We start from the raw sequence: 24,695 nt of genomic DNA, 5'->3' as shown, positions 1-24,695 counted from the left end.
TTATTTTCAATTCAGGTTTATCAACTCATGTATTAGAAATGACCCGAACTTGATTTTGGATTTCTCAGAACTTCTGCCCCTTGAATTCATTCTGTAAGTGACGTGGTGGTTTTAAATGATTTTGAAGATTGAAAAAGCAAGACACTTACATTATATGGCAGGGTTCATTTCTGTCTTTTAAACAATGCCCGTTTTCCCACTTCTTTTTGGTAGGAAATGAAGTTTTTATATATTTTGATCCAGCATGTGTATTTTTGACTCCACACCAAGGTGCATCTAGTTAGGCAGAAAAAGAAATATTAATGGGTTTACACTTTTCTTTTGGCAGTACTAGAGTGTGAACTCAGAGCCACAAAGTTAATACAAATGAGCTCTACCATATGAGTCACATCCACAGCCTTTCTAAGCTCTAGTTATTTTTCAGACGAGGTCTTGCAATTTTGTCTAGGGCTGCCCTTAGCTTGCAATATACCTGCCTGTAGCTCCAGCCTCCTTTACAGCCGAGATCACAGGCATACATCAGTATGCCCAGTGTATTTGTTGCAGGGTGGTGGTAAAATCATGCTAAATTTTTGCCCAGGGCTGGCTTCTAACCAGGATCCCCCCTTCTCAGCCACCCTGCCCAGAGGCTTCCTATGGCAATATAACAAAACATTTTTTTTAAGCACAAGATAAAATTCTAGGTTGCATATTAAATACTTCCCGACTTTTTTTCTGATAACAGTGTATGGACATATAGTTGGCTGAGTGTGTGCTTAGCAAGCATGAGGCCAAGTTCAATCTCAAGTATCATACAAGAATGGGAACATAAAAACATTTAACGTGAAATTTCTCTCTTGCCTCCATGGAATGTGAAGCCAGTGCCTTTGGATACTTATTTAATAGTCACAATAGCTCACATATTGTATAAGCACTGCACCTTTAACAAAATCATTTTGTTTTCATGACTACCCAAGGATTTAAAAATAATTTAGAGTGGCTCTGTCTGGACTTTGCCAAATGCCATGGTATGAGAGCCTTGAATTAAGGTGCTTAAATAGTTTTAGCTTTTAATCTTGTTTTAAGAAGTATCACTAAAAATTTTACATTAAGACAATTTAGTTTAAATTTTTGTAGTGTTATAGAATCAAGCCATTATAAAGATGGTGTTGTATAAAAGACCTGAATAAATCATAACACGAACTCTGAGGCTAGTAGACATGTTCATTTATTAATATCTACAACCTCTTTGGTTATCAGATCTGACATGCTATTTTAAAATTTTTTTATGTTTAGCCAAACTTCTAATATTGGGGAAAAAAACTGTATAAATACTTCACTAATAACAATCCCCCAAATCTCTGCTACTTGAACCATGTCCCAGCTCTGTACATACTATTTAAAAGTACTTAACAGCTGGGCACTATTGGTTTACACCCATAATCCTAGCTACACAGGAGGCTGAGATATAAGGATCATGTTAGAAGCCAGACTGGGCAGGAAAGTCTATGAGCCTCTGATCTCCAGTAAACTACCAAAAAGCTGGAAATGGAGTTGTGGTTGATGTGGTAGAATGCTAGCCTTGGGCACAAAAGCTCAGGGATGTATATCACCCAGGATCTGATTTCAAACCCTAGGATCAGCACACACAAAGTACTTAACAATACCTTTGAAGTCAAATTTTCTTTTCTAGCTTTTTTTTTCAGGGTGGGGGAGATTATAGTTTAATATGAAACTTAAAGGTTCTGAAAATATCAACTTACCAGTCTCAATCATTAACTTTTCACTAGGTATTGACTTCAGGACTTCCAAATTAGCTTCAGTTTTCAGTGAGCTTTAAAAAGAATATTTATCTTTTAAAAATAGCATTTAGTGAATAACTTTTAAAATAAAAACTTTAGAACAAATTTCAAAACCCCATATGTAATTTTGTTTTCAGTATATTTTCAAAAATTTCTGCACATTTCTTATCCTTCACAGATCCCAGATTTAGATCAATTCTGACAGGCTTATTAATTACTTCAGTAACTTTATGTACCAATCTAAGTAAAATTTAATTTTTTTGTGTGCCAATACTGGGGCTTGAACTCAGGGTCGTAGGCACTGTCCTTTAGCTTTTTCATTGAAGGCTGGCACTATATTGCTTGAGTTATAGCTCCACTTCCAGCTTTTTGGTCTTTTAACTGGAAATACGAGTTTTGTGTTTCCTGTCCCGAATTATCGCAATCCTCAGATCTCAGCCTCCTGAGTAGTGAGGATTACAAGTGTGAGCCAGCAGCATCTGGTTCTAAAATTTAACATTTAAAAAATTCCTTTGCATAACTTGAGTATTCAAAAAGCTGTTAACTTTCATTTTCAGCCTGGGACAGTGGATTACGGCCCTCCTTTTACTCTAGTAGAATCACTGTTTGCACCCTGCCATGGTTTCTTAGGGAGGAAGAACTTCATTCCTTCCATCTGGCCTTGGCCTCAAGACTAGCTTTGGGCCAATGAGCTGATATGACTCCTGGCAATGTGCCCTTCTAAGGCTTGGATGGCATGGTATCTGAGCAGCATGCACTGATAACCAAGTATTTATTACCTCTTCAGCCTAGTGCCCAGATGGAAAACAGAACCAATGGCAGAGAGTTCAGCCTGTCTGCCAAACTCAGTTGACCCCAGATCTACAAGTGTGGACACGCATGCCTTCTGTGATGCCAGTGAGCTGCAACAGCTACTACATATTGTAGCAGCTAATGTCCTTACATTTTAAAGAAGTTGATGTCAAAATTCACCTAATTTTTTTTTTCAGAAATTTTAGTTCCCAGCCAAAGTGAGCAGGAGGTAGTGACTCCCACTTCATGCCCCCATATGTATACACACAGCCTGCTTCACTCTCCAGAGTCCACACCATTGGTTTACTTGTGAGAAGTGATAACCTATGCTGTGGGTCACTGTGGTACTGAGGTTTGAACTCAGAGCCTCAGAATTACTAGGCAAGTACTCTACCATTAAGCTACACTTCCAGCTCTATTCTGGGCTCATTTTTTAGATAGGATCTCACTTTCTGCCTAGTTTCAGTTAAGTAGAAGGGTTATTGAAAACTACCCAGGCTGAGGCCCTGAACCTTGATTCTCCTCATCTCAATCTCCTAATCAGCTAGTAGTACAAGCATAATAGCTAGGGTTAATTTTTTATGTACAGTCTATGGCTTGGGGCAAATGAGATGTATCTATCATTAGACATACATCCTCCATTATTATGAGTATAGAGGGAGTATCCACTGATATACAGAGTAGTTTCCCTGCCTAAAAATCCTCTGTGCTCTATCTTCCTCTCTCCTTACTGTGGAAACCACTGATCTGTTTGTAGTCTTTTCAAAATACCTTCATCCAAAATAAGAAAAATAAAATAGCATATCTTGGTGAAGTCCGTAGACACTGTTGCCCCAGTCACAACACAGCAGAAAGCAGACAAATTATATATGACTTGTGTTTAATTGCTAAATGACTTAAATGTGCCTATGGAGAGAAAGACAAGAAAACCAATTCATCTAAGAAACAGATTCTAAGAACTGGGTACCTAGAAACTGGGATAAGGCAGAGAATGGAAACTGAAAAGTCTAAGGAAATGATAGAGCTTCATAATTATCTGTGATTGAAAAAAAGAAGAGCATAAATCAGAGTAGCTAGACAATGACTACCATAGTGTAGGTGCAGGTATGGGCCTAAAAACTACAGCTGATTGCTTATTGAACATCAAGGATCTCTCTCTGATCCCACTCTGCCCCAGAATACTGTCACATTTATAAATCCCCACCCCATTTTTTCCAGCAGGAACCAGATAATCCCTGCTTGAGAAACCAAATGAACCCAGGAAAGATGTCTACAAAAGGATACTTGGGAATCTCTGATGGAAAAGTCACATGGTCATCTGGGCTAGCCAGATGGACTGTTCAACAGAGCTTCCAAATGTAATTCCACCCCCTCCCCCCAATCAAGAGACAGTAAAGGGCTGCTTGACATTGAAAAAAAAGCCCCCATAAGACAAGAGTCCAATAGAGGAAAAAGGATCCAAAACAAAAGCACTAACGCAATCAGGAAGTAACTTTCAACAAGGATTCATGTCGTTAGAGAAAAGAGAAGATACTGCATCTGTCAAGACTATATAAAAGAGCTTTACGGATGAAAACAAAGGCTGATTTTTTTTTTCATTTTAAAAGACTAATGTTTTTTTGGAAAGAGAAAAATAGAAGTTCTAAAATAAAAATATCAATCTGAATTGTTTAAAAAAAAAGAAAGCGACTCCAGGTCGTATGGTATGAGCCTGGTATGAGCTTCCAGCTAGGAAAGGTCAGGAGGAGAGTAGCACAGGTGATTAAAAAAAAAAAAACACCAAACCATCGCAACACAGCTTTGTGAAATTTCTGAATGGCATAAGATAGAAAACTGAGAGAAGCACACTAGAGCACAGGGAAAGGGCTGTTCAGTCACAGCCCATCATCAAACTGAACCTTAGAATGAACAGTGAGGGGACAGGACACAGTCCCAGTGAAAATGCTTTCTTACCTAGAATTTGATGCCCAGAAAAGCTGTCAACCAAAAGTGGGTTTTCCTTTCCTTTGATTATAACTATCCAAGCAAACTACCCAGGATGAGTACGATAAATTCCCCAAACAATGCAAAACTCTCAAAAAAGTTTACTTCCCATAAAAACTTTCTCAGGAAACAAAGACAAGTATTCTAACAAAGCAAGCCAAACCAAGAAAATCAGACTGAAAAATAGGAGTTCTATCATGGAAGAGACACTAGTCCATACTGAAGCAAAAAAGACAAAAAGTCAGGCAACTATCAGACTAACTAGATGGACTTCCTCATAGAGGAAGCCAGAATAAGATATTTTACAGAGCTGAGGAATGTGAGAGAGTACTTTTTTTTTGAGACTAGGTCTCATTATATAATAGTGAAGTGTGGCCTTGAACTTGAGATCCTTCTGCCACTACCACCTCTCAAGTGCTATATGAAATGTAAGCATGGTATATACCACAAAGGTCAGTCAACAATATTATATAGAATTAATGATGAAAACGCTGATGGCATATAAAACCAAAAGTTTGAAATAACTACATACTATACTAACGGCCACCTGCAACGGTAATTAGTATGGTATGTACCTTAAAAAATAGGATGAATTAAGAGCTAATCGTATGTGTGTATGATCTAGACATGGGGCCACAAACAGAACAGGGACCCTCCTGAAAAAGCTGACTCAGGGCAAAAGATAATTGCTTCTAAGTGTTTAGGTACTACTTGACTTTTTAACCATTAGGCATTCATTCCTTTGAATATTAATTTACCAATTAAGCCATTAATTTATATATGGAAGAAGCATCTAGGACACTGTAATAGTAGTAATTCTCAGATTTTATTTCCCTAAGATCTTATAAATAGTATAATCAGAAAACTGATCATAATAAAGTAAAAAAAAACACAAGGGAGAAATCAAGTCTTCTATTTTGTGACTTATTTAATGGGCTGCATTAACATCCTATGGAAAGACCTGTTGGAAGCTCTTATATATCTGATAGAAAACAAGCCTAGCCCAGGGACCTAGCTGTGCTGGCTAGCTGCACTGGGTACTGGAGGTTTAGTCTGGCATTCCAGCAGAAAGGTCAATGAGCAGGGAGTCAAAGGGCAGGTTTTCACACTTGGAGTAACTTCACACCTGTTCCTTAACTTCTGTGAGCCTGTTTCTTTGTGTACAGAGATATATAAATGATTGTGGTAGAACCAACTTTCTCCCATGGTCCAGCATAGGTGTATATGCATTCACAATGTTGTGAACATGTACATATGTTTAATTGGATAAAATGACCTGAGAATAGATTGGATTGCTAAGAAAGCTAGCAGCTGCCATCCACACAAATTGTTCCCATTATCAGAAAGTATAAAACTTTCAAGCTTTGACTTGTAATTATATTGTACTGTTTATTTTTGTAAGTAAAGAATAACTAAAATTCTCAGGCAAGGATCAATGCCAAGCACACATAAAAACTTGTAATAAAAATGTTAACCCACCAGGAGCTGGTGGCTCACGCCTATAATCTTAGCTACTTAGGAGGCTAAGATCTGAGGATTGTGGTTCAAAGCCATCCTAGACACTAAAGTCTTTTGACACTCTGATCTCCAATTAACTACCAAAAAGCCAGAAGTGGAGCTGTTGCTCAAGTGGTAGAGCACTTGCCTTGAGCAAAGACTTAAAAACAAAAAACAAAAAAAAAAAAGCTTAGGGACAGAGACTAGGCTCACAGCTCAAGCCCTAGCCACAGCACCAAAGACAAAAACAAAACTACCAACAACTCACTGTAAACAATGTAAGAAATCTATTTAATATAAAAGTTAAGCAAAAAACAGAAACAGCCTAAGAACGTACCAACCATTAAACCCAATATAAAGGTCCAAGTCAATCAAAGCAGCTGCTGCTTCCTTGGTACCATCAAAGGAATGTACCTAGAGACAGAGGCGTTAAGTTGATTATTATAACTCCTTTAAATAAATAACTCCTTTAAAATTCTAACATCAGCATGACTTCCTAAGCAAAAGGGAGATCTGTAAGGGTTTTGGATCACAAGAGTTTCACATGTGGTAGTCCCTGCAGTTTTTAGGTTCAAGTCATTTCCGGTCACATCTCCATTAATGTAGGCAAGATGCCCAGTATCCCTTCTGCAGTGGTTGTGTTGTTGTTGGCACAAATACCACCACAGAACCTCCAGGATAGGCACAGGGTGGGGGTGGGGAGCTATGGTCTAGGCAAAAGCAGGAAGCAAGGTCAGAAACGTGTTGACACTATTTAAATTATATTGCCAATTTTACTGAAATTTTCTATGAAAGGACATTTGTTTCTTTTCTAAATTGAATAGCAGTAAGAGGCAAGTTTTAAGAAGCTCTCTACAGAGGCAAGAACATTGCTTTAAAATGTTGATTGTACTAAGGCAGAGAGGAGTAAATTGCTATTTATCACCTTTGGAAATGCATAAATTCAGGCGTAATTTTTCACATTTGGGGTGTTATTTATGTAATCAACACCATTAATGAACATTAATCACCAAGACAAGTACTTTTATTGGGTGGGAGAAGGTGGTACTGGGATTTTCGGAGCCACACTACGCAACCACCCTGACAACTCCTTCATACTTACCACTCCACCCACACACCGGTCTCTGTTTCTTTTCATTATGTCTGTGAATTCAAAACAAAGAACTTTTAGCTAGTAGCCAGAGTCCTACAAAATGCTTAAATTCTAGATGAGATACTACTTTTAACTCACCCAAAAATTCAGCATGTGAATTTCGACAATGAAGAAACATTGGTAATTTTGTTTGTTCTGACAGTTCAAATTGTTTTTCAAAATATCTGCATAATGCAAGCAAAATTTCCACACTGAAAATTTTATTTTAGCATGAGAAAAACAAGTCAGATAAGTTTTTAATTAAAGGAATTTTATTCTCTAGATATATCAGTATGAAAACCCCTGAATTCAGCATTAAAACACATCAGGCTTAGCAGGGGGTTTTCATAACACAACTTCCGAGAGGGAAACTTCATTCTGGATTTACTAAATCATTCTCTCAACTGTAAGTAGGTACCATTTTACACTGATGGTTAGAAGAGCTTCACTAGATTTGTTTATACTCATTTGTTATAAGAGGGGGTTTACTGATACTCCAATAATAATTACTCTTAACTAGCTTCCTGACCAAATCTCAGCAAATGAAGCAGACATCCATCCACAGAATTTGAGAGATACCTGAAACATGCTGCCTTCAGCATGCGAGGGAGGGGTTGCTACCACCACTGACATCCAGGTGAGAAGCTGGAAGCCAGGCAGAGCCTGACTGTGATACTTGGCAACCCAGTTTTTTTGTTTTTTTTTGGTGGGGGGGTTGGTGGCTTTCTTTTCTTTTCAATATTGTTACAAAATAAGTTATTGCCATACAGCAAAAAAAAAAGAAAAGAAAGAAAACTCTGAAAAAAATGAAATCTAGGACTGGAGTGTAGATCAAATTGTAGAGCACCTGTCTAGCAAGTTTGAAGGCCTGAATTAAAACTACAGTAGTAAAAAAAAAAAAAAAAGATGAAAAATAAACAATGGCCTGAACATGCTAATGTTCTTGGTAAAATGTTTCCAAATACCACATAATATTCCTCACTTGATCATTAAAATAACCTACGATAGGACAAGAGCTGGTTTCTGAGAGGTATAATATTTGTCCAAGATCACTGAGGACAGGCAAACTTGGAGCCAAATCTTGAGAGATTTAATTCCAACCCCAGCCCAGATGACCCCAAACAGTTAAACTCTGAGGAAGCTTCTCCCAGGTCCCAGAGTACAGTGACAACATCCAGCAGACAGACAGAACGGCTGGGTGTTATGTTTGGCTTTTCATTTTAACAGTGTCCCCTTGTTCTCGTCAATGGTCATGTTGAATTAGCTGAACCCAGGACAACAGGTAGCTTACTGTTTTCTAAAATGGCTTTACCTCTTCTAAATCCTGAAATTTGTGAAAACATTTATGTAGCTTAAATGTTCTTTTGCTGTATTTTCCTATATCTGAACTTCTGATGTACTGAGCTATTTTCCTCTAGTACTTTGTACTCTTGGAAATGCTAACTTTTAAAATTAGAAATGGAAATGTACTTCATAAGAAAAAGTCTTCCTAAATTAGTTGGCCTAACAAACTTAATATCTGGGGTTTTTAATCAACCTTTCAAATTCTGTGGAGATATTTTCTTTTAAGTACTGGCCATGTTGCAGTGTAGGAAACATTAGTGATAACTTGGAAGAAAGGATCTTACAAGTTATTACAACTACCAGTTCCATAATTAGTCCAGTGTGTGTCATCATTGTGTAACTCGGTTACTTTTTTTTAACTAAGTTTTTATTATGAAAATACAGAGGGGCTACAATTACATGAGCAAGGTAATGAGTACATTTCTTATCAGGCATTGTTGCCTCCTCCTTTGTTTTTCCCCTATCATCCCTTCCCTCTCATCTCCACAACTACTGGCCTCCCAAACTGTAAAGTTCATTTTCCACATTGTAACTCAGTTTCTATGAGGCTCCTGGCTGCAGTAGGGAATGCTCTCCACCCTGAGCTCAGCACTTCAGAATGCCATTTCCCCACACACAACTCCGTGGACCAAGCCAAAGGAACCGTCACACATTTATAGAAACTAAGAGCTTGCTATCTTAGAAGAGGCAAAGGAAAATTTATAAGAATAACAAAGCAACAGTACATGTGTGTAATTTTTACATAATTTGAGAGAATAAGGTCTCCAAGTTCAAGCTAGCTAAGTATCATTTGGAAAGCCACATGGGGGAAAAAAACTCATAATGATACAAATTGAGAATAACTAGTAGATAACATTAATGGCTTTTCTTTAAGGAAGAAAATCTCACCGTGGCAACTAGAAATAACAACACAAGCTGCAGGACAGGAATTGGGATCTATCATGAGACTTTTCTGCTTGCTTTACTTACACTTTCTTTCAGTTCATAAATGAAAATTATTAAGTGAAACTGGTTCTTTACCTGAGTTAGATCTGCTTGTTTTTACACTGTGATTTGCTTTAGGCTGAATTAAAATTTAGTGACAACACTAGATTAGGACATGGGCTTGGAAAGGTCAGTTTCAGAGTAGCAATTGCTACTACCTAGGATGGAGGTGAGCCAAAAGCTGGCTGAAAACAAGGATGGCCTCCATCTCCTCTCTATGGCTGCCCTCCATCCTATTCTTCCTCTTCAGCATCTACTTCACAAAAGGCTCATGAGAACCAGAGTCTAGCCTCCACCTGATCACAGACCTTACTCTCCAGAATATCTGGAGCTTCAAGTCTAGTTTATGACCAACTCCAGCAGTAAACCTGCTCCCTGTCATAATGGATTTCAGCTAGGGTGCACAGACAAGAGTCCATTTAAGATGGAGCAATGGAGGAGGGGGATACACTTCTAGCATATATAATTTGAAAAAAGAAACCCAAGGCATAAAGTTATTGACTTAATCAAGGGAGGCACACAAGCTAAGGGTTCAGTTTAGTGGAAGCAGGGTTGCTTAGCATGAGTTAGGCCCTAAGTTCAATCCCCAGTACAGGGGAGAAAAATTCAACAATCATTATTATCTGGATATTAGAAGATAATTTGATCCAATTTCTCCTTCATACATTAGAAAGAAGGTTGTTTATTCTCAAAATCTCTTTAGAGACAGAACACATACATATTTTGTATACTCTTGAGTTCCCAGAAGTTGCTGGCACAGAGTACTCAATAAATATTTGTTCACTGAATGAATAACTAAATTAACTTAGAAGGAATTTTAAAAATATTTCTGGCTGGAAGGGTAGCTCAGTCAGTGGTAGATGCTGACCTAGCATGAGGCCTTGGGTTGAATCTGCAGCACATAAAATGTTCATGTTTTAAATTAAGACTCTACCCTAATTTTTCTGTTTAACTACATAGCACTGGACCACCAGCAGGACAGACTATAGTAGGACATCCTCAACACTGTGGGCTTTGGATTTGCTCAGAAGTTACTATCTTAACATGGCTTGTATGGAAGGATTCTTTCCGTTCCAAGTGAATATTATCCACTTTCTAGTAAGAGTAAAAATTGTTTCTTGCTTTGGTTATTGACCCTTATAGTCCTCTAAATATCCCTTGCTTTTACATCATATTCTCAACTAAGGTACTCTATCCAGGTATGTTAAACAATGAACTGTTTCTTTTCTTTTTTTTTTTTATGGTCAGTCATGGGGCTTGAACTCAGGGCCTTGGCACTATCACTTGGCTTTTTCACTCAAGGTTAGTGCACTTTACCATTTTAAGCCACAGAACCACTTCCAGCTTTCTTATGGTTAATTGGAGATAAGAATTTCATGGATTTTCCTGCTCAGGCTGGCTTCAAAATGTGATTCTTAGATCTCAGCCTCCTCAGTAGCTAGGATTACAGGCATGAGCTACTGGCACCAGGCTCAAATGAACTGTTTCTATCCCATGAATTATATACAATGAAGCATGGACTTTGTTTCATCTAACTTTTGATACGCACAGGGGAAAACACAAGCATCCTAATACTTAGTCTAATGATATGCTCAATTGATGTTATTTTTTAAAAAAAATTACTCAGAATTTACAATAATTTCTAAAATCAACAAGTTTTCTTACTTGAGCTGAGTATCTTTGGGACAAAACTGAAGTCGATCAAAATCTTTAAAAGATAAGAAAAGAATAATTACTCAGGATAGATACAGAACTACTCAGTTATTCTAAACACAGTTGTTTTAAGTGGTTTGGTTGGCACTTACCAAGTCCACATTCCCCTATTGCCACAACCTTCCCTTTATTGTTTTCAGCAAGACTGAGCAGCTCCATTAGGTAAAGATCAGGGTTATCCTTTTCAAATTCACTACATCTCGTAGGATGACATCCAACTGTACTGAAAAACATATCTAACACAAAAATCACACCTTGGGGTTGTTTGCAGCATGTTTCTATTTAACATGCAAAAATGCAAATAACTTCAGCTGATTTTCAACTGCATAAATGATTCAAACTACCAGAATTACATCATGCTAATCATGTAAGAATTTATGGATTACTGTAACAAAGTAATACATGAATATGAAAATTGCCTTAATGTGTTAATAAAATCATCAATTCAATTCTTTCCACAGCTTGATATTTGCTGAGCATAACAGAATAGAAAGTGAAACAACTTTTTGAAATGTCATCATCTAATTTTATCTTTCATCATCACATTCATGTGACTGCTGTAATTCATGGATTTAATATCACAGTTAAAAAGTATTCCCCATGAAAAAGCTAAAAGCAGGGGGTGACTTTAAAGGAAAGGCTTTCCTTACTTGTTTTAGCTCACTTATTTGAAGACTAGATGTTTTAGCAGCCTTTACTATATGGAGCAAGTGAGAAAATCAAAATGATTTTGAAAGTGTGTGTGTGGGTGGGGGGGGGGGGGGGAGCGGGGAGTAGCTCATTGTAGACTGGATAGCATGCAACAGGCCCAGCAACAAACAACACCAAAGGTTTGTGTAGGTTTATAGGGACCCACACTTGAATACACAGAGGTGGTGTGGACTCTTTCTCAAGCTCTCCCACAGATATCTATAGATAAAAGAAGGCAGCCCTATAAACCTATGAGGACACAAGCAAGATATGTGAAGAGGAATGGAAAAGGGCTAATAAGGGAGATGATGGTAACTTAAAATCATCAGCTTGGTAATGAAAAGAACAGAGAAAATATTTGTTTATATTTTGAAGACCTCTGAGAAGGTGATTGGTTTTATGTCTTTAATCACTAAGAAAATGTGTCAGGATATCATAAGTGTGTATTTTAGAAGGATTTCTATAAAAGATTGGTTTTAGGGCTGGGAAGGTGGCTCAGTGGTAGAGCGCTTGTCTTTCAAGCACGAGGCCCTGGGTTCACTTCCTCAGCACCACATAAGCAGAAAAAAGCTGGAAGTAGCACTGTGGCTCAAGTGGTAGGGCGCTAGTCTTGAGCTGAGGAGCTGAGGGACAGCGCCCAGGCCCAGAATTCAAGCCCCACAACAACAAGAAGAACAAGATTGGTTTAATAAGATTTCATATATAAAAGGAACATATCTGTATTTTCAAAAGTCACATGTAATACAGGCATTCCCCAGTGTATATACAGTACATTAGGCATAGGAAAAAAGTTAAATGCTAAATGAAGTGTTTTATAAAACTGGCATTCTTTTAAGAATTCCAAAAATTTTAAGATTTTAAGTAAGTGTAAAATGCATGAACATTAAAGGAGTATATGAAGATTGTATATTACATTGCTACTTGCATTCCTGGGGCCTTACTCAGTATCTGGTCTACATGATCATCATTTAATAAAGCAGGCTGGAGATCAAGCCCATAAACCCAGCCACTTGGCCATCTGAAGCAGGAAGATCAAAAGTTCAAAGTTAGTCAGAATACAGCAAGACTTATCTCAAAAAAAAAAAAAAGAAAAAAGAAAAAGATCAATAAATTAATCCTTTATAGCATAAGTTTAAAAGGAATAAATAAAAACAACTTATATTTAAAATATATTACAATATATGCCTAAAAGTTGCACGCGTGTGTGTGTGTGTGTGTGTGTGTGTGTGTGTGTGTGTAGAATTATAGGTGTAACTGGCACCTACTCAAATTCTTAAGTTATACACATGGATTACTTTTCCTCACTTGACTGAAATATTATATGAGAAGGTTTTATCAAACACCTCACACACCAATCAGTCCTCTGAAATTTGTCATCTTAATCATGTCCTGTTTAAATCAGGCCATTTTCCTACTGTTTCTACAGTCAGGTTTCATTGAATCTGTACCTGAAGTAGTTCTCAGACTTCTTCAAAATTATTTAATTCATTTTTTTGTTAAAGTAATATGAGGATACCATTTGTTTGTGCCAACTGAAGTGCATCTTTACTGTCTTGTAGATTTCCACCTGTAATCATAAACTGAAAGAGAGAAAATAAGCTGACTTCAACACATCAACAATTCTTCCAGGTCTTCCCACTTCTTTATTGCAGAATGCCTGTTCTCTGTCAAAGCCTACCTTTCCTTTAAATGTCAGGTCATGGCAGACTGATTAAAGACTCGTAAGTTTACAATTCAGTTCATCTAAATCAGTAATTCAATAGTGTTGATTAGCTTGGTAGTTCTCCCAGTGTGGCCCAAGAAAAATTGCCAGGATATACAGGAGGTCAAAACTACTTTCAGAACAATACTTAGGCACTGTTTGTCTTCATCTCTCTCACTCTGCCACATTAGGTCTTCTACAAGCTGCTGGACATGTGATACCACAATAGACTGACCACAGAGATGGATGAGAAATTCCACTTGTCTATGAAGCTAGTTATTATAACAAGACTTAAAATAATCCCTCTTGTTTCTAAAGTTGGTTTTGGAAAATGCTTACATAAAATAGGAAAAAGTTTTCATAAAAATATACTACTTATGTTATATAATAGTTTATATTTTTAGTTTATATATATATTTTTAATTGCTTTAATTTCTAATATATATCAGTAGACATAGCCCAGATAACTAAAGCTCTTGAAGACTGTGGAAAGGGTCAGAAAATGAAAAGTATAGTGACAAATTCACTGGAGAGAAGTTATGGCTCTTGGTAAATATGCATTTTCTAAAGATACAGCCTTGTCTGTTTGTGCTAGAACTGGGGCTTGAATTCTAGGCTTTATGCTCTCCCTCCACTTTTTCATTGAACCATGCCTCCATTTCTGGCTTTTTGGTGACTGGAGATAAGAGTCATATGGATTTATCTGTCCCATATGGTTTCTTACCGAGATTCTCAGTTTGCAGCTTCTTGAATAGCAAGTATTATAGGTGTGAGCCACTAGTGCGTAGCTTGATACACACACACCACACACATTTTTAAAGCTTACTTCAAATATCTTAGTAAGTTATAAAGAAGAATTCATCCTAGGCACATACCTAAAGAGAACACACACACCACACACATACACACAAAAGTGGAATTGCTAGATACGATGGCTCAAGCTTATAATCCTAGCTACTCAGGAGGCTGAAATTTGAAGATCATAGTTCAAAGCCGGCCCTGGCAGGAAATTCTGTGAGATTCTTACCTCCCATTAATAACCAAAAAAAACAGAAGAGGAGGTTTGGCTCAAGTAGTAGAGCACTAATCTAGAGCATAAAATCTCATGACCCACATACACACATAAAAATGTGGAATTGAATATTCTTTTATAGCAACTTAAGCCTCTACTATGACTAGACATTGCACATCTACCAGGGAATGTAAGTCATAATTAAATCCTCAACTGCTGTGGAACACAGGCTATAAAACAGTTGTAAAAAAACAAAACAAAACAAAAAAACTTTGTACTAACATGACCTAGTTCTTTAGAACCAAACAAGCTGCCCACATCTAGTACTTAAATTATGTTAAACAGTTGCTGAGCAAGACTACTTTTTACTTTACCCTAACAAGGGAAGAAGTAAGGGCCAGATGAGAGGGTCTGACATACCCCCAGTGGACAAAGAGGATGATGACAGGACAGTGGTGGTGCACTGCACCTGTGCTCTACCTTTAGGTTAGGTATAGAAGCAAATGCTCTGCAGTCCACATTTTCTTTCCCTTTCACTCTACTAATGAAGGGCCAATATTCTTCCTTTTTTACAAATGAGAAAGGTAAGATCTGGGGAGATAAAATATCCCATGTATGAGGATATGAAGGAGAAAGCTGGGGCTGGAAGCCATGCTTGTCATGCCACAACCGTTCTGCAGGTCACCTGCATGAACATGATACATGAATATAAAATGGATGCAGGTCCAAGTAAAATTCCCCTCGGTTCTGTCATTCCATGAATGTGTGCCTGGTTAGAAATGTTCAGATGAAAGTACTCACGGCTGACACAGAAAAAGTTAGGAGCTTGGAATTCCAGAGTTTGCAGCAAAGCTCTATACAAAGTGATTTAGCAAGTAGGGAAAGACTACATAATGGGAGAACTGTGTCCCTTTCATCCTTTGCTATTACCTATGAATAATAGCTAGGACACATTTAGAGTTGGAGGCTATGGAACTCATGAAATCAGTGGTGTCATTTTTTTAGTGCTGAGGACTTTCACTTTATTTATTCATTTATTTACTTACTTACTTGTTGTCAGTCATAGGGCTTTAACTCAGGTGCTGGGTGCTGTCCCTGAGCTTTTTTTGCTCAAGGCTAGCACTCTACTACTTTGAGCCAAAGCACCACTTCCAGTTTTCCTGTGGTTCATTGGAGATAAGAGTCTCACAGACTTTCCTGTCCAGGTTGGCTTTGAACTATGATCCTCTGATCTCAGCCTCCTGAGTAGCTAGGATTACAGGTGTGAGCCACCAGCACCTGATTGGACTTTCACTTTGGAAGTAATAGCTGCCATGGGTCTTGAAGCCATGACTTCACCCCATTTTTGTATGTGTAGACTAGCTTGCATTTGAAAACCAATTTAAAGAAAAATCTATCTGACCAATTTGACACTGAGCCAGTTAATATTCATTTACTCTTTAGAACTGTCTAGAAAAACAGCAAAAATTTTTATTGCTGTGAAAATTACAGTGCTATTAAAAATAGTAACCATAAGGCAAACTTAGTGACAGGTGTGTGTCTATTTGATGACTGCTTAATTTCAATAAATGATAAATCATATTGTAAATTTTTAATTGTCTCATAAGAAGCTGGACACTTCAAATAGATAAAGTATTTTAAATATATTTTGTTACCTATAACATTTCTGATGTTTGTGTAACTTGTTACCTGTGAACAGAGTAGTTTGACATTTTATTTCTATTATCTTGCTTATATCATATTTAGAAAATATTAGTGAATGTACTTGGATTAATCTCTGCAGAATTTTAACTAAAATTTATTATTAATTTTTTTTTAAATAACAAAAAGCAGATGTTACCTTTTTAACACCAATCTGGACAGCTCTCTCTATTACATCCTGCAAATCATCTGTATAAGATAAATCACATGGTAAGAAAACCTGGAATAATGAACTTAGTTATTATTAGTAAATGAATCTAGTTAATTATTCCCAAAATAAAAAGAGACAATCACATGTACTAAATCAAAGTATAATCATGTGTTTGAAAAACACTGTGACATACATAGTAAAACAAGAACTAGCAGTTTTTTAAATTAAGGCTAACTAGACAAATACAATATAATTAAGTGTATTTTTATTTTGTTGACAAAAAAGTGAGAGTTGGGGCTGGGAAGGTGGCTCAGTGGTAGAGCGCTTTCCTTGTATGCATGAGGCCGTGGGTTCAATTCCTCAGCACCACATAAGCAGAAAAAAAAAAGCCAGAAGTGGCACTGTGGCTCAAGTGGTAGAGCACTCGCCTTGAGCTAAAGAGCTGAGGGACAGCGCCCAGGCCCAGAGTTCAGGCCCCACGACCGCCCCCCCCCCCCAAAAAAAAGTGAGGGTCACAAAAATCATGAGGTTCAAGCTAATGAGTAGAAGGTACTTGCCTTGAATTTGGAAACTGATTTGTTCTTTGTGCCAGTAACAAACTTAGGGCCTTGCATTCTTGTTTGGCTTACTCGTGACTGGCACTCTACCACGTGAGCCATCAAGTCCAGCATTTAGCTCTTAAAGGGTTGATAGCTAACCTTAAGTGATAACTAGAAACGATTTTGTTTTCAGCTGTTTTCTGTTACCCTGTAAGAGGGCACCTTGTGAAGCAGCACACTGCCTATATGTTAGGTCTCTAAAAAGCTAGGCCGCTGGAAAGAACAAAAAGCAAGATAAGGAAATAGACACATTAATCACATTGCTATTTTTCATTACCTCACCGAAAATGTTTAAAAAAATGCTATAAATTTTCCACAGATAAATAACAGGGATGGATTAAAGTTCTGTGTGAGAGATGTGGGTCAAACAGTAGATCACCCACCTGCCCTGTGCAAAGTTCTGCGTTCAATACCCAGAACAAAGAAAAAACAAAAATCACAATTTGTAGTTTGCTGCAACATGTGCCTTATAAATGCCCATAACTATGGTTTATAAACATAGCTTGTTTGTACTTCATTTCATTTTTATCTAAAATGCATAATGAGTTATTGTACATCCCAATTTAAGGATGAATTAAACTTTTCAAGGTTTCTTTAAAGTAGAGAATTTATCTTCACAGAGGAACACTTTACAAACTTAAGAAGAGAAACACTTACCTTGGTGCTTCTGAACCCCCCTATAAATTCCTCTGAACATAGGATCTGTTAGGTTAATACCAATATCTGCAGAAAGTAAACAGAAAATAACCAATTAGTCATCAAGAGTCTTTACTTGAAGCTTCTGTTGATGATGTTTCCATTCCCACCCTCATACATGATCACCTCATGTAAGTGCTGGGCACTTAGCAGCAACTATGAAACATTACAATTAGCTCTGGTATTAAAGGACATAGAAAAGGAACTTCCAGCCTGTCTGGTGGTGGGCTCACAAAAGGCTTACAGAAACAATTCCTGACCTGACTCTACTACTTTGAGTTTCTCAATGGGACAGGGTACACTGCAGCCAGCCAGCAAAGCCTGCCCTGGTGAAATAGCTGGAGGGAAGCAAGAGGAAGGAAGTGTCCAGAACAGGCAGGACCCAGTAATGTTACAGACATTGTGTTTACTGTACCACACTGGATACAAGAGCAAGTGCTGATGGTGTTTAAGCAGAGAAACAAGATTTACATGTGGGTATCTCATTGTGGCATCTTTGCAGACAGTGGGACAAGCAGAGTTAGTCTGTCTCAATGAGAACCTGGGAAAAGTTCATACATGTGATTAGAAGAGACTGAATTAAAGTAATGGAAATGGAAATACAGGAAGCACAATCATTTACTTATTTTTCTTTTTTCACCATATACTTAGGAAGAGCACCTCTATGTCAAATACTGTGTAAGGAGTTAGGAGACAGAAATCAGTGTGATCCAGCACTTGGTACCCACCCTTAGGAATGTATATGCTACATGGAACTATAAATAGAATGTGCTATAATGTGCAAGTCATCATGTTTATCTTCATCATCTTCCTAGAACCTAGTATACCTAGAGATCTTACAGAAGGTGTGCTGTCCACAGGGATTTAGTCTGTAAATAATGACTATGCACCTGGGAACAAATGGGAAGGGCAATACTGTTTTGATAGGGATGATGAGAAGATGTCTCACCTCTCCCTCTAACCACATAACTCATCTCCAACATTTGGCAATGTCTGTAAACTTTTGGGGGTGTCACATCTAAAAGGAGCATTACTGGTATCTAGTGGTGAAGTCATGAGTGTTCAGGAAAACCACCCACAACAAAGAACTATGTGAACAAAACAGTAAAATGGGGGCTCTTGTTAAACCTTTCTGTTTAACCTAAGAGAGCACAGGAAAAATGAAAAAACCAAACTCTGCTCATCATGCTGATGCCCTTATATCTTTGGAATGTTCTACATTGTGTCTTTCTCTTACTAGTTCAAATGCTTGAAATACTTTCTCCACTACATATGCCTCTATATTTAAGGTAAATATGCTTGAGGCTGGGCATGGTGGCTCACCTGGAATCCTAGTTACTCAGGAGGCAGAAATAAGGAAAATCACAGTCTGAGGCCAATCTATGCAAAAAGTTACTAAGACTCAGCTCAACAAATAAGCATGGCTTGGTGGTTCTCTTCTGTAATCTCAAATACATAGGAGATAGGTTGTGTCTGAGACTGACCGAGAAAAAAAAATGTACAAGATCTTATCTGAAAAACAACTAAAGTAAAAAGGGATGAAGCATTGTTGGGCCCTGAGTTCAAACCCCAGTACTGCCCCCCCCCCCAAAAAAATCAAACAAATAAACAGTCTTCAGTTTTCAGCAATAGGAGAATCTCCCAATTCTTGTAGTGGGGGAGCAGCTGCCTCCCACTAGACTTCAACATTATTTCTATTATTAAATATTGCTATATTCTCATTGATTCCTTCTAATCTGGACCCTAGGACGTACTGCCACATTTCGGAGACCTTGAAAAATGACTGGTAGTTTGGATAAACAGAGAGATAGTAAAGAAAGTATTTCAAGCATTTGAGCTAGTAAAAGAAAGGCACAATGTAGAAAATTCCAAAGATATCAGGGCATCGGCAGATGAGTGAGTGATGTACCTCTTTTGTATTTTTTGTTTTTCTTTTTTTTGGGTCCGGTCGTGGGGCCTGAACTCTGGGCCTGGGCGCTGTCCTTCAGCTCTTCAGCTCAAGGCTAGCGCTCTACCACTTGAGCCACAGCGCCACTTCTGGCTTTTTTCTTTTTGCTTATGTGGTGCTGAGGAATCAAACCCAGGGCCTCATGCATGCAAGGCAAGCGCTCTATCACTGAGCCACCTTCCCAACCCTTGTTTGTATTTTTTGATGGCACCAGGGTTTAAACTCCAGGTCTCATCCAGGCAAACACACTATCATTTGAGCCATACCCCCAGTCCCTTTTGCTTTAATTACTTTTTTGATAAAATCTTGCATTTTTGCTCAGAACCAGCCTTAGACATGATTCTTCTGCCTGTGGCTTCTCATAGAGCCCAGATAACAAACACACGTCCCCATATTAGGCTTATTGATTAAGATGGGTTCTTGCAGCAAATACCTACAAAAAAGTTCAAATTGACTAAAAGGAATTCAATCTATGAACAAGTTCTAAGAAAGACAGTAAGATAGAAGAACTATCATTATGCAGTTATGGAAAGAAAATGGGCCTTGGAGTTAGAACTTCTGACTTGGCTAATTATTAATTGACTAGTCTTAGGTCTTGCTGAGCCTCAATTTTCTTACTAGTAGGATGAACATTCTTTTGGGCTATGAAATATATCTCAAACCCAGAAATGTAGAGGTGAAGAAATTTTGTAGATCGAAGGCCTATAACATGTCATTATCATTATTACTGAGCACAGATAGCATCATACAAAGATTGTAGCATGCTATCACCAAAGAGAATCTGGGCTGACATTAGCTACCTTCCAGACCGTCTCATGTGGTCAATGCTTCCATCCCTGACTGCAGCATCAAATAGCCAAAGGTGGGCCAACCTGTTTTGTTGTCAAAATCCTATTTAACTTGTTCAAAAAGTGCAGATCTGTGATGAGTGTCTTTTAAATTAAAACGGTTCCACTCAGAAGTATGCTTACTGACAAGGAAATTCAAAAGTAAACAATACTGTATGAAGCCCAATTTCTAGTCAGTTCCAGACAACTAGAGTAAAGAGTCTAAAAAAAGACAGATGGGGGTTGGGAGGAAGTGGCAGAAAGGAAAACAAAGTGGGAAATTGTACTGTGCTTCTGATTAGGGAATGAAATTGAGGGATTCGTACATTTCATGGTATGTCACACTATGTAGATGAACATGTTTCCTTTTCGTTAATTTTTTAAAATAGATACCTTTGCTAAAAACTACTTCATTTATTATGTGCTTATGTTTTTCAAAACAAAACAGAGGAAACTTGTTTGCACTGTTAGCAACCAAGAGAAAAACCACACCTTGCAAGTAAAGCCTGTTTGAACTCAAGTGAACCATGTCCAGGTGACGGTCATCTATGATTTAGAGATACAAAGGGACAGCAAATAAGGTTATTTCAAATTTTGTTGGTCTTTCAATATAATTTCATGTTTACAAGAAATACAGGGGACTACAGAACAAGCCAAATGACACTACTATTGGCAACAGACAAATCAAAAATTAAGGGCATTTTGTGGGACAATCAGTCCAGTTCCTTCAGCAAATCAACACCAGAGGACAGAAAAAAGTGCTAGAGCAAAGAACTGGCAGACTCCTGCCTGCAGCCACTGCCTTTTGCTTTGTTCTGTTAAGACAAGGTCTCACTACATAGCCTAAGCTAGCTTCTTACTAGTGCTCCTCCTGCTGCACCTCCTGAGTGTTGCAAGTTTGTTAATGAACCACCACACCTTGTTCCCACTGCCCCATTGCGTTCAACTCTAGGCTAAGAATGATTTTACATTTTAAATAATTGAAAAAAATAGAGTATTTGTGATGTGTAAAAACTATAAAAAGCTTAAGTTTTCATATCCACCAAGTTTTATAGGAACATGGCCATACCTATTAGTTTACTATTACCTATGGCTATTTCAGAACGCCAAGGCGTGAGGTAAGAAAACACAAATTGCTTTCCCTAAGTATAGTCTCATGTCCAAACACTCTCCATACCTCACTGACACCAGATATGTGAATGTCACCCTCCCTACCTCCTGCACAACCAATTCTCCAACACTAGCTGGATGTTATAGTTTGGATCTCAAGTAGTCCCCAAGACCTCAAATGTAAATGTGTTTTCCAGAGTTGCCCACGAATAGTTCGGCTTTCCAGCCTCTTCTACGTTAGAAATGGAGTGTAGTTTGGAAGGGAAACCACTTCTTGTGCAATTGGAGGAAATGGAAATGTAGAAACCATACAATCTGGGGATAGTCAACTGTTCCCATCCAAAATCTATGGCTGGTGTCATAACAGTGTTTTAATTTCCCATCCCAGAGTTCCAGGTAAAGCTCGTTCATGGACCAAACTTCCACAGATCTAATATGGTCTTTCAAAGTTCTGTTCATGACTTAATGTAGTAAGTTAATAAGCCAGTGTTCACAAGTAGTTTTTTAAATGGCATGGAATAAAAGACTAAATATCAGATTAAGTTGTAATAAAGATGGTATGTTTAGTATGACTCATTTTGTTTTAAAGAAAAAATGTTTGTTTTAATTTGTATAAATTTATTAAAATGAATGATATACTTAAACATTTAACAGTTACATTGAGAACTGAAAGTGCAAATGAAAGAAAATTATCCTAATTATTAATCTCAAGAAAGTTACCTTTTTATCTTTATCAGTTTTTTTTTTCCCCTGCCAGTCCTGGGGCTTGAACTCAGGGCCTTGGCACTGTCCTGCACTTCTTTTTTTGTTGTTGTTCAAGGCTAGCACTCTACCACTTGAGCCACAGTACCACTTCTGGTCTTTTCTGTTTTTGTGGTACTGAGGATTCAAACCCAGGGCTTCATACATGCCAGGGAAGCACTCTACTACTAAGCCACATTCCAAGCCCTCTTTTATCAGTATTTAAAAATAATTTTAGTACTAAAGCCACATACTCTCTTTTACCCATTTGTTCATATTCCTTTGAATAGTCATTTTACTAAGTAAGACCCTGGCAAACAAAGAAAAATGCTAGTGATTGCCTTAAAGAGTGTTAGTATTGAGGGATAGGCAGATACATACTTAATTTCAAATAATGTTGTAGAGGGTATAGTTATAAAGTCTTTAAAGAAAAGCCAGGCAATAGGGAAGTCTGAATGACATTAAAGGCATAAGGGAACACTTTGGCCCCAAATTGCTACTCTAAAATGTGTCAGAGTAAGAAAACAGTGTAAGTAGTGTTTATTGGACACAAAAGGGATAAGGCTGGAAAGTGGGCAGGGCCAGATTGCAGAAAGAAAGCCTTTGTATGCTGCTAAGACAATCAGCTATGCTGCTAAGACAGCAACTGAAAGATCTGAAGCAAAAGAAGTTTAGTTGATTAAAAAAAATAATATAAGGGGCTGGGAATGTGGTTTAGTGGTAGAGTGCTTGCCTACCATGCACAAAACCCTAGGTTTGATTTCTAAGTACCACATAAGCAGAAAAAAGGCAGAAGTGGTGCTGTGGCTCAAGTGGTAGAGTGCTAGCCTTGAGCAAAAGCTCAGGGACAGTGCCCAGACCCTAAGTTCAAGCCCTTGGACTAGCAAATCACCATCATCACCATCACCATCATCATCATCATCATCATCATCATCTGGAACCTGGAGGTTGAGGGGGTAGGGGGGCTAAAGAGACATGATTTGAGGTAGAGAATTAGCTTTATACTACAAACCTTTTTAGAGAATCTTAATGGGAGTATTCCATGACACTTTATTCCATCTCTCCTCCTAATTACATTACAGGATTAGGGTATTCTTACAACCTTCCAGGAATCTCCAGGCCTCACCCCTGGCTCTGTCACAGCCTTTTTAAAGCTTTATTTATAATCACTAACATTGTCCCTCCCATTTGTTTGACTACAGCTCTTATCCAGTTTGGAAACTAAAGCAATTCAAGATACAGTTTCACAGTATTCCCAATTTTTTTTTTGAGGGGGGTGGGGACACTGCTTTACTTTCTGGAGTGTCAGACTATACAAGTGTCTAGATGATGTCTCTACCTGGACGTCATTTAAGAGTTCCAAACAAAACTAACCCCAATGTGTCTGAGTGGCTTTCCTATATACTGCCAAACCGGTTATGCTTCCAGTTCATGTTTATTTACTTTTGCATTTGCTCAAATCTGGAGCCACCAATGCTCAGGTCTCTCCTATGCCTCACTAAATCTCCATTTAACTACCAGGGTTAGCATACTAAGGCAGATGTAGGATCGCTTTCATTTCCCAATCTGTAAGTAGCTGGAAACGCCACAAATATCCTGCCCAGCTTCATCCACGACTATATCCCGGGGTGCAATCCTGGCTTATAGCTGGCACTCAACTCTAACGAACGAATGCTTCTTGGGGAAAGGCTTCACTTTATGGAGAGTGAAGCTAAAGCGAGACAATGGAGTCCAAGTCACCTCCCAAATGCCAGGCGTTACCAGGCCGCCCAGGTGTTCCTGAGTGCCGGTCGGCTCCCACTCGGGGGCCCGCCGCCGTCACCTCCCTACACCCGACCTGCCGAGCAAAAGACGGCGCTCCCCGCTGTTTTCGTGTAACCCGCCCCGTCTAACCAAGCGTCCGTCAACATCCCCGCAGGTCTGGGGCCGTGCCCGCCCAAAGGCGCGTCCTGGAGGCCGAGGTAGACAGGTCTCCGGAAGCTGTCTTCTCGGTCACGAGCCGGCGCGGAGGGCGCAGGGGGATTCGAACCTGGGGCCTCACGCGAGCCGGGCGAGGGCTCTTCCCAAAGCTCCTCCTCCTTTCCCCACCGAATGTAACGCAGACATGGAGGAGAACACAAGCCACGACCGTCCGGCTCGTCAGTCTCCGCAAATAAACACACGCGAAACCGGCAAAAGGCGCCTCTTACCGACGAACCTGAAGCGACTCATGACGGCGGCGCAGGCTCCACCCCGGCGGAAGCGGAAGCGGCGGGCCCGCCAGGCCCTTCCCGCCACTCGCCCCACCTTTCC

General features: G+C 38.6%; 1 protein-coding gene across 5 annotated transcripts in view; it reads right to left on the bottom strand.

The window, feature by feature from the left end:
- The window catches only part of Tatdn1 (TatD DNase domain containing 1), a 28,017-nt gene extending 3,368 nt beyond the window's left edge, over positions 1-24,649 (bottom strand). The window contains exons 1-11 of one of the 5 annotated variants that reach the window (XM_042672894.1): positions 24,593-24,649; positions 17,739-17,804; positions 16,471-16,520; positions 13,433-13,496; positions 11,319-11,462; positions 11,179-11,221; positions 7,285-7,370; positions 7,156-7,196; positions 6,391-6,467; positions 1,743-1,813; positions 150-276 (exon numbers count right to left, since the gene is read on the bottom strand). In XM_042672894.1, the coding sequence (XP_042528828.1) occupies positions 150-276; positions 1,743-1,813; positions 6,391-6,467; positions 7,156-7,196; positions 7,285-7,370; positions 11,179-11,221; positions 11,319-11,462; positions 13,433-13,496; positions 16,471-16,520; positions 17,739-17,804; positions 24,593-24,614 (791 nt within the window). In that variant the 5' untranslated portion in view covers positions 24,615-24,649. The other 4 variants (XM_042672895.1, XM_042672897.1, XM_042672899.1 and 1 more) reach the window with 4 other exon arrangements.
- Positions 24,650-24,695: the final 46 nt, after the last annotated feature.

The sequence above is a fragment of the Dipodomys spectabilis genome, unplaced genomic scaffold, assembly GCF_019054845.1.
Source record: "Dipodomys spectabilis isolate Male_0828 unplaced genomic scaffold, ASM1905484v1 ptg000783l, whole genome shotgun sequence".
Lineage (NCBI taxonomy): Eukaryota > Metazoa > Chordata > Mammalia > Rodentia > Heteromyidae > Dipodomys > Dipodomys spectabilis.
Note: the sequence above shows the minus strand (reverse complement) of the source record. Positions and strands in the feature narration are given on the sequence as shown.